General features: G+C 30.9%; 1 protein-coding gene across 1 annotated transcript; it reads right to left on the bottom strand.

The window, feature by feature from the left end:
• Positions 1 to 7277: 7277 nt before the first annotated feature.
• On the bottom strand, positions 7278 to 11107 carry LOC111637921. Its single transcript, XM_023383530.1, has 6 exons — positions 10900 to 11107; positions 10663 to 10749; positions 10441 to 10603; positions 9426 to 9508; positions 7498 to 7617; positions 7278 to 7410 (listed from the first exon to the last, which is right to left on the bottom strand). Exons 1-6 carry the CDS (start codon positions 10965 to 10967, stop codon positions 7278 to 7280), a joined length of 654 nt encoding a protein of 217 aa, XP_023239298.1. The 5' UTR covers positions 10968 to 11107.
• Positions 11108 to 11124: the final 17 nt, after the last annotated feature.

Raw genomic sequence — 11124 nt, forward strand, 5'->3', positions numbered from 1 at the left:
AACTATGTATCATTTAAGAAATTGTATTTTACTTCAGCAAAAGGTTTAAACTAAGTTAACAAGGGCAATTAAAAATATTATAAATGTTAATATAAATTGTTAATATTATAATTTACAGTAGATTAAACAGAAAATAAAAAAGTACCGTATATGTATTTATTCATATCTATATTTAGATGAAAAAAATCGACCGTAAACACTAGTGTGAGATTCTGGACACCCCCCGAATTAATCGAAAATCGATGTCAAATACATAAATTTTTATAAGTAATATTTCTGATATAAATGAAAAACTTTTCAGTTAAAACGAAGGAAACTGGTAAAATTCACTTCCTTCTCAACGGAAGTTCTACATCCTTTTTGGTTTCCCTTACCTTTACAAATTTCGAGTCACATACAGTCCAGTTACCCCTCTGTAAACCCCACTCATCCTAAACACTTTGGAATAATACAATACTCTCATTGAAGAAAATCATAAAAAAAGGATTTTTTAGTATCATTCGGGTAGTACAAGATTCCACAAGATTCCATAGGAGTCTTTCTCCTATGGAATCTTATGGCGTACTACCCGAAGACGTATTCCATATGAGCTCCCTACGGCCAACGCCCATATTCGACTCCCATAGTTCATACAAAGTTTGTTAAAAACTTCCTTCTAAGTTATAGAAAAGGTCGATTGAAGTACCGCCAAAGAGTTAACTAAAGATAAGAACTTTCGTATTAATCAAAAATAAAGAAGATGAAAGAATATACTTTGAGGTAGTATGATTTTAGCTGAAATTGTAACCTCTCACTCCGCGATAAATATATATATTTGAAGGTCCATTTTGTATAATTTCTTTTCTGTTATTAAATATTCGTTTTTATTTTAAAGTAAGGTCTAAAATGTCTGAATCAAAATATTTCACAATCTCCATAACTATTCGTAAACGTGTGTTAGTCCGCGTGAAATAAAACTGATTAACTGGTGTCATCATTTTGACGTGGATCTGAATCAGTGTTGCCGTTCCTAGTACATTTGTACTTTTCTGGTACATTTTGACCTTTCCAGTAAATTGAAAGTACATTTAGGTTTTTAGTACATTATAATATTTCAAGTACCATTTACGGTACAAAATAATATTTCACGCCTTAACGAAAAAATTAGAAAAATTAGTTTAATAAAGTCTCATTAGTGTCACTGCTTGCTAATTTAAATTATCCAATCACAACATACAAATGGTGTGTGTCCGTCGATGTCAGCAACATAGATAGTTGCACGTGTAAACCGTCTTGACTCAGTGGTCTTCTTTCATACATTCAGTTGTCTGCACATTTTCATCAGGACCTTGACAAAATTTTTCATGCCACGTGGTCCAAACAATTCAACTCCGTCAAAAAAATAATGGACAGGTAAGGAAATCAATGATTTTTAAACTTTTGTCGTCAATAATATCAAAATATCCGTTAAGTCAAAAACAAATTATTACGAAAATAGTTTTGAAATTGTGCGAGTATAAATATTATAAATACTTATATATTATTTTCTACCACTATAATTTAATTCTTAAATTATGAACTTCAATTTTAGTAATCGTAGTAAAAGAAATAAGAATTAATGTTACGTATGGTTCCAAAATGGCCGCGCTTCCGACTGTTCCAAGGTCTATATAAGAAGGTCAGGACACGCGTGATCTACTTCTTGAGCTGCCATTTTGGGGTTTTTTCAGTTGCATGTTTTAAGCAAACTTGTACGAGCAGTCAGTTTTATATGACATTAATTAAACTAAAATTGCATAAATTCTGTAATTTCCAGTCAAAAATATAATAATAATTTCGGATGATTATGCAATCCTAATTTTATGTAACGTTTTCATCAAATAGTTTAAAAGAAACAAGCATCCTTATCTTTTGCTGTCATGATTGAAATTAATTAAATAGACACTAAAACTGATGCAATTACGTATATACTACTTCGTAAAGTGATGCAATAACATCAAAAAAATTTAAAGTATAATAAAGAATAAAATAATATAATATAACAAATTTATAATTATTTTTTTAAAGCACGATTGGTTATAAAATTAAGATGAAATTCAATAGTATTATTAATAAATGTTGTCAATGTAATGCTCATTTTATAATAAGTAATAGATGTGTAGATATATTTTTAATTTTAAATAGCTTTCAAAAAATTCCAAAAATAAGATTTAAAATTAAATTATTTGACAATAAACTATATATATATATATAAATTACGTGCCTATATATATTTATATATAGGTACGTAAACAAAGTATTCATAGAACTAGTACATTTTGAAGGAATATAGTACATTTTTTGAAGGCGCTTCAGTACGTTTTGAAATTTCATTGCTGCAACACTGATCTGAATCTCGAAATTTGCATTACTTTTAAACGCCCTTAAGGCCATTTTTCGACTAGAGACCGGATCTCCCGATCCGTGAACTCCCGGGTACAGATTTTATTTAATCTGTGCCGATTAAGTGGTACAAATTCTACGGATCTGTCCCTGGCTAACTCACACTAGATAATGAGAACTTCCTTACCTCCGTGACCTGTGACACAAGCCACTGTCAACCAAGCAAATCCCACGGTCCAAGCAAATGGAGCAATGCACTGAAAGGCGATGATTATAATTTCGTTGGCCATAATATTTTTCTTGTAACTATGCACTCCAAAAACTGATAATGTCATTAAGACAATGCATCCGGTCCAACAAAGTAAAATGGTAATCTAAGAATTTAAACGGGAAATTCTTAATAAACGGACTACCTAAAAAGTTTAATTTTAGTTTTGGTGATATTACTTTCTGTGAATTAAAAACTAAATGTTTAGAAATTTAAAGAAAGAACGTCTTAAATGAAAATTTTAATATTTACTAACATCACGAGTAACACTCCCGTGAACAGCAATATATCACGCTAGCAGCCTGCAGTTTATTAAATATTAAATATTTATTGAATGTAAATCTATCTGTTCTCTTCTATGCCATGAATTGTTATACAACGATTAATTCTATTCGTAAGATTTTACTATACGTTACGGGAAATGTGTAAGTGTAGCAATTGATTACGTGGAAAAGACGTCATATGCACGAATCTATCATATACGAAAAAAAGGACAGTTGCAAAATATAAGGTTATACCATTTTTTTATTACTGTTTATTAAATTAAAAAAATGAATAATTTATTTTCAATCAATATTTAACTAACAGTCACAATAAAAGGTACGCATTAATATTAATTTAGCTAAACCAGCAATTTTTTATACAGAATTTGTGTTGCAATGCCGAATTGTTCGAACTGGGAACAGTTCGAGTACCGCGACATCGCTGTATTTCGTTAGTTATTTTTACGAAAGATTTTTTACCTACGGCTAAAAAAAACTTTTTTAAAAATTTTTAAATGAATACAAAGAATAATCCATAAAATCAAAACACAGTGACAGACTTAGAGGCTAAAATTTGAAAGCAATGACAACAACCCTGGTTATAGGAAAGCAAAGAGGTAAAAAATCGTATGATTAATTTTTATTAAAGTAAACATAAAAAAAAACACATAATAAATTCAAAATGTCGATATTCCGAAATCCGTAGGCAAATTTTAGACAATATACGAGTACATCCTCATTTTAATAAAATATATCGATTAACGAAGTTTGCAGTTAAAATTGTCGAAGTTAACCAAATTCTCAAACCGTGTAAGAGCGAATCAATTGAATAAAACCTGTGTTGAGGGAGTAAAATCTGTATTGGAATAATGTCGAATTTGAGCATGCGGGTGTGTTTGCAAAAGTCTACATTTTCAGACTCAGAACCCAACAAATAAACAAGATAATTGGGATAATGTTATGTGAATATTTGTGTTGGAGTATTCGTGTGTATTGGCACAATTTCCTTTAATATCTCAGGATAGAATAAATATTAAGAAACGAAATTCGCCACAGTAACTTGTATATAAAGCTGATGTTTTTAAATTCTAATGGTTAAAAAAAAACGATAGAATGGAAAGATGGAAAGAAGTCAACTTATTGAGCTTTTTTTTTTTTTTTATAAAACTCGTCACTATTTTGAAAACTAAGCTTTTTGTCTTTTCAGTAATAATAATAAATGGTATAAATGCTATTTTTATAGCTTATTTTATCTTATTTTTATGAAACCAAAGATAAAGATTTCTAATTTGAGAATAAGTGTATGTTGGTCGTAAATTGGACAATGATACATCATATGGTCGACGGTGTCTGGGTTTACTGTAGAGCAAAAGCAAGAGACAGTTTCTGCCCGGTTATACATCGCCAGGTAGATTCTAAAATTACCATGCTCAGTAAGTAGTTGAGCAGTAGCAAATGTTAAATCTCTAAGTGGTGATAAGAACCTGCATTCAACACTAGGAGAATAGTCTTGTTAATGGTTCATCAGTGAAACTGCTCAACCATTGTTGATTCCATTTTCTCATAGCGTTGTCGTGAATATAATTTTTAAGGCTGCTACGTGAGAGAGGGATGCGAGTGTAGTCCAAGTGAATGTCTTTTGCAGCTGACTAAGCCTCAAAGTCGACTTTTTCATTTCTAAGTATGCCAGAATGGCCAGGAAAATATATAAAAGTTATCTTATTTACAAGGTTTAATACGGTGCTGGATATATGTGATTCTATTGCCATTGCAATCGGAATTTAATAGAGCTTTTAGGACAGACTGAGAATCGCTGTAAATGTCAATAGAGTTTTGTTTGGTAGTAAAGTGGCCCACTGAACATCTTGGTAGTCGTCATTTTCTTCAGCTTGATAGATGGAGGTATGTGGGAAGTACTCGTACCTTCTAACATATTTTTGGAAAAATATGTCAGTTAGGAGAAAGATACAGTTACTTGAGCCGAGACAAAGGGAGCTTTTAGAGCTATCTGTGTAGATATTAATGTCTGCATGGTTATCCATGGAGGAAGCAGATGACACTAAATGTACCATGGCGATAACCTTGTTTACAGGGTGGTGATCACAGATAGTAGGGTAATTGCAATGTGGTAGCATATGAACAGCTGTATATAGGAGTAGATACTGTTGTTGATCTTTAATGTTTGTAGTTGTGATGTAGTAGTTTAGAATATTTTCTACAATACATACTGGGGAAGAAGCGACGCTAGTATCAGAGGCATTAGTAGAAACAGTTATGCAGCGAATGAAATTCTGATAGCAAACTGTCTTTAAATAGAGTAATTTACTTACTACTGAATTTTTACTAGTTTCATGATTACAGCTAGAGGCTGCGTAAAGTAGCATTGGTTGCATTGTCCTATTATAAAGAGTTTTACAAGCTTTACGATTTAGTCCCGGGTGCGCCTAACACATTTTAGTTTATTTTATTGACCTTATACAAGATGTAGTTAATACGGCAATGGAATGTGGTTTTTATTCTCTGTTGTTTTATTTTGCATGACGTTTCTGTTTACACGTGCACTAGTAGTCGATCTGTGAAAGTTTTTGCGTCCTTTTGTGAAAATTAAAATTAATATAAAAATGAATATTATGATGTTGATTAATGAGAACAATAACAATAAAAAAATTGTTAATAATTAAAAAATAAACGTCTTACAATATCAATAAATTGTTCATTCGAATTCATAAAATTTTTTTTTTAAATCTTTCTAGAAAATCATGCCTAAATGTTACGTAAGAAAGAAAAGGGAAGGGGGATCAAAGAAAATATTACGGTTTCTTACACAGGGGTGGGTGGGGTCTAGAATGACCAAAATCTCCTTTACGGACGGCTTCAAACATCGGTTAATCGAAAACGTTCCAGTCGTAGTGTGACGTGCTGAATTTTTGTTTTTATATTTATTTTTATATTTTTTATATTTTATATTTACTTTGTTTGTAGAAAATAAAAAATAATTTTTAACGATACNCTGCATTATAATTCATTATGGAAAAATTTTAATAAGGCTTAATATCGATGAAAATTCAACGCGAAGGGACACACAGCGGATGAAAATTTAAACTTTAATATATGCCCATCAGGTACAGTAGATTACCCTATAACGCGGGTTTATATAACGTAGATTTCTATAACGCGACGAAAAAATTGCGATGGTATTCGTATAAAGACGCTAAAAGGGGCTCGTAAAACGCGGTAAAACGTCATCGCCAACTTGTCATCGTAAACGAGCAGCCGAACTACTTTCCGCCGTCCAGCTTCAGGATAAGGAGAGTTTAGGCGGATAAGTTAAGTTTACTGTCGTCTGTATAGTATGTAAATTAGGTACCGTAATTCTAATAGAGCACTAATTTTATGCATTTTTTGCGAAAGAACCATTTCTTATTCAACGGCCATAAAAATTATTTATATTAATGATGTCTCCAAAGTTCAACGAATTTTTCGCAGAAAAATAACATCAGAAATGCGGCCGCCGTTTGGTGTGCTGCTCCGCGACGAACACAAGCTTAAGCAATGGCGACGTCGGACGATGCACACTCGGTAAGTAATCCTTCAATTTTTTGTTTATAGCATAGTTTATACGGATTATTGCCAAAAAAATTATACGTATTTTGGAAATGTTGCGTCGAATTAGTCTAGGAATCGATTAATTTTATGGAAAAAACCCTTTCAAACAGCCGTAGTCCGTAAACTTCACACGTGTCAGGCTGCGATTGGCTCCTTTATTTAAATTAAGGATTCCAACAACGCGAAATTCGTATAACGAGAAACGTATTTACCGCGTTATAGGAGGTCTACTGTATATTAAAATTATGTATTTTTTCGTACATAATCGGTTATCAAAAAAATCGATTTTCCGACCAACTTCAGTCCCCAATTGATTCGGATAATAGACGATCTACTGTAATGATAAATAATATAATATTAGTATACCTTTCCAAATGTGACCTGCTTCTTCTTCCTTAATATATCTCCAATTAAAGCACCGAAACAATAAGTACCAAGATGAGAATAATATGGTTTAATGTAATTATAAGCAAAATATTTATAGGTTTCCCTAGAATAATAAATAAAATTCTAAAAATATGTTTATTTTACTAACAACCATCCATTATCAAATAAAAAATAAGTTAAAAGTTTATACTCAAAAACTGCAGGTATTCCAAGCATCATGTAATATCTGTTCGAAACTACATCAACTATATACATGATAATCCCTGTTAACATNAAAATTATGTATTTTTTCGTACATAATCGGTTATCAAAAAAATCGATTTTCCGACCAACTTCAGTCCCCAATTGATTCGGATAATAGACGATCTACTGTAATGATAAATAATATAATATTAGTATACCTTTCCAAATGTGACCTGCTTCTTCTTCCTTAATATATCTCCAATTAAAGCACCGAAACAATAAGTACCAAGATGAGAATAATATGGTTTAATGTAATTATAAGCAAAATATTTATAGGTTTCCCTAGAATAATAAATAAAATTCTAAAAATATGTTTATTTTACTAACAACCATCCATTATCAAATAAAAAATAAGTTAAAAGTTTATACTCAAAAACTGCAGGTATTCCAAGCATCATGTAATATCTGTTCGAAACTACATCAACTATATACATGATAATCCCTGTTAACATTGATGCAATTATGGCGAGTCTTCCAAATTTGGACAATCTGCAAAATAATATTCAACAAGAAGTAAAGGAAATCAAAATATCGAGTATTTGTTAAATAATAATATCTTAAACTTTTATTAATACCGAAGGAATAAAGTATTATTATCCAACTCCATCTAGACAAATCTTTAGGGTTTTAAATGCGACCAAGTTTACTTTGGTGTAAGATTTAGTAACAAACTAAAAACAATTCTTTAAAAAATTAGTATCAAATTTTACCACTATTGAGCTTTTGGCGCTAAAAGCAAAAAACATTATATTTGAGCCCAACATTCATGCAAACACACAGGCGATAACGCTGCAAAAGATACTGCTCAATATGTCTCCATTCTGAAGACGTAAAACTTAAAGAAAATGAATGACGTGTGTAATGGCCGAGCCTAATTTATCTGCCATTTATGATCGACAGTTTGGTACTATGTAAGCTGCCAAATTTTACAACTGGAATTCGATAAATTTCACTTTTCGAATATTACCACAACCTAAAATTACACGAATTAAGAACCGAAAACCCAAAAATGTACGCGACTTTGAGATTACACTCTTTAAAATCTACCACTTCAAAGAGAATCCATTTCAGATTTTTATGAAATAATTCCATACGTCCGATATTCTTGTAATTATTCACCAGCATCATTTATACCTAAACACGTTTCTTTGGGTATTCACAAGAACCTTCGTGACGAGTTACAGAGATGAACCGCTCAAAAATTTTCCTGGTCCATACAGCTGATCCGAAGTAGGATATTCCTATCGTGCCAATTTTAAACAGAAAAAAAAAACAGTTAGGATCTCTGGCGATTACAAAAATATTTTGAATAAAGACGTGAAATTAGTTTCTTATTCCATGAGAATCATAAGAGTTAGTTTAAACTTCATCTGCGAGGCTGCAAGTTTTTCAAATTTCACTTCGTGCAGGCTTGTCGGCTACATAGGGTAGATGGCGAAACAGCAATAGAACAAACAATACTAGCCAATGGTGGTGCTTTTAAAATTTATTGCTACTCTAGCAGTGCTCTAGCTGTTTTCGGAACGCCCAGCATGATTACACTGAGGTTCCAAACACCATTGTCAAACTTCTAGGTTTACAGGTAAACGGCGCTAAGTGTCCGACTTACACGTTTTCGCTTTGAAAACGTCTGCCGCAAGTTTTCTATTAAATCATACATTTTTGTTCGCATTTTAAAAAAGTACATACAATATTAAATATTCTTTACTTTATAAATCTTATAACAATCCATTTATTCAATGGATGGTGTAAAGCAGAAAGATTGTAGGCATGGGACAATGCCTACAATCTGTCTGCTTTACACCATTCAAATATTTTTGCTGTGGAAGCTGTTCCGTATTCGACAATACGGCGTTTTATTGTAAATTCGCATACACAAATTTATACTCGAATATACAATAGCAATCTTATTGTTTTTCGTTTATGAATTTTTAATAAAATATATAATGCGGTTATAATAAATTATTAATTTTAAGCAATTGAATATGCAATTAAATATGAGTTTTTTGTAAAACACGACAAACCAAAAATGAAATTTTGAGTTTGTCGTGTTTGTAAATAGTAAACAAATACATTGTGTAAGTCTGTACAGATGCATTTTACGAACCTAGGAGCGACCTGTACTGCCACTTTATGGACCAATTAAAATCATCCCATATAGATTAAACACGCCCAAAATAGTTGAAACACTTTATTAATGCTTATCTGATCGATTTAGCATTATATCACGGAATCATATTACAAAAATAAAGATACATTTTTATCTATTTATAAAAAATAAATTGTAGAATTCTTACCTGTCAACAATATATAATAACAGTGACATTAAGATGGAAAGTTGCAGCAACGCACTGATGAACCATATTACGTCGATAAACACCTAAAATTTTTTTATAAATTAGCCGAATTAAAAATTATAAAAGTACTAATATTCTATTCGATTTACTTACGAATGTGTCATACACACAAATACAAGTAATATCCATAAACTTGCATAAATAACAGAACTTTACATTGGCGTATCCTTATATTATAAACCTCATTGATAAAAGCAATTTCTTCTAATTATTCTGCAGCACTTTTTGAACCAATTACGAGAGAATTTTTCTAAACGATCTCTTAGTAACCATTAAATTAACTGACGGTTTTGGTGTTTCAATATCACTGCTCTCTTTTTACATAATATTACTATTCGATCTGTTTTATAGGCAGTGTAAACAGTGCTTTTTTCATTAACGTGCAACAAAGATATAGGAATTGCAGAAGCAACAGCAACCTCTACTAGAAATACGCTGGTGTTGATCTGCATTATAATTCATTATGGAAAAATTTTAATAATATTTAATTGATTAAAATTATTTCGTAATAGATGTTTTTATTTATAAATAAACTGTTAAAAATTAAATAAAACAGTTAACTTTAAACGAAACAAATTGAAATAAAATTTTAGACATTTTTCGTATCACCAAAACACCACATTTACAGGACTACTGAGTATTTCCACTCTTACAAGTTGCAAAATTTATAGCGAGTTCCGTTTCTTTTAACAGACAATTGACATTAGGATAATCAAATGGAAACATCCTGAACGATACATAGTTATAGAACAGTTTAAAGAAAAGAAAAGTTCACAGAAATTTCAAATTTCCTAAGACGTTACACATTAAAAACATTTGTGCCTGAACGATAAATAGCATATATCTAATACAATGGTTTGTTCAAAACAGCTCGAGTAAATGCAAATTATCACGCAATCATTCGTAATGTCTAAAACTTAAATCAAAAACTGAACTTTAACTTTTATACATTTACCATCGATCCAGCGAGCGAGTAAATATGAATATGGCTGATATATTTCCACCATTCGTTTTCCATGTGTTTTCCCTGTCTAATAATATAATCCCAACGAGGACCTTCTCCAAGAAGAGGCAGAAGAATTACGAAGCCCAAAACGAAGAATATCGGAAGTGTATATCTGCAAGACGAACAAAATATAATACACGAAGCAGTGACAGTAAGAGTTAAATGTTATACCTGATAACTCGCTTGACTAAACACATGACATAGTATTTCGCAGAGTTTCGTCCACTTTTTTGTTTCAGATACATTACCATAAACCCGCTAGGCAAAAATATTATTCATTATTAATTTTAAAAGCAAAAGTATTTTTGCGATAATTCTATAAATGTTACTATTATTATTATGATAGCAAATGTAAATATTTTTCCAAAATTGTATATATATGTAACATTTAAATTAAAGTGATCTTACCTGTAAAAGAAAAATGATTCTATTATAGTGAGGCCTTGGAGAATAATTTCGTATAAAAAAAGATCCATTTTCTTGAATAAGTTGGTATATTTAACTGTAAAATATAAGTATTTTTATTTTTAAAAAAAATAGATAAATAGATAATTCATTGCTCTTATTTTTCCAAATTTTTTCCGTTGCTTTTACATTTATCGTAGCTTTGGCCAAGCAAATTATTAATTTTTT

This window comes from Centruroides sculpturatus, unplaced genomic scaffold (assembly GCF_000671375.1).
Source record: "Centruroides sculpturatus isolate CEXI.00-Female unplaced genomic scaffold, Cexi_2.0 scaffold994, whole genome shotgun sequence".
Lineage (NCBI taxonomy): Eukaryota > Metazoa > Arthropoda > Arachnida > Scorpiones > Buthidae > Centruroides > Centruroides sculpturatus.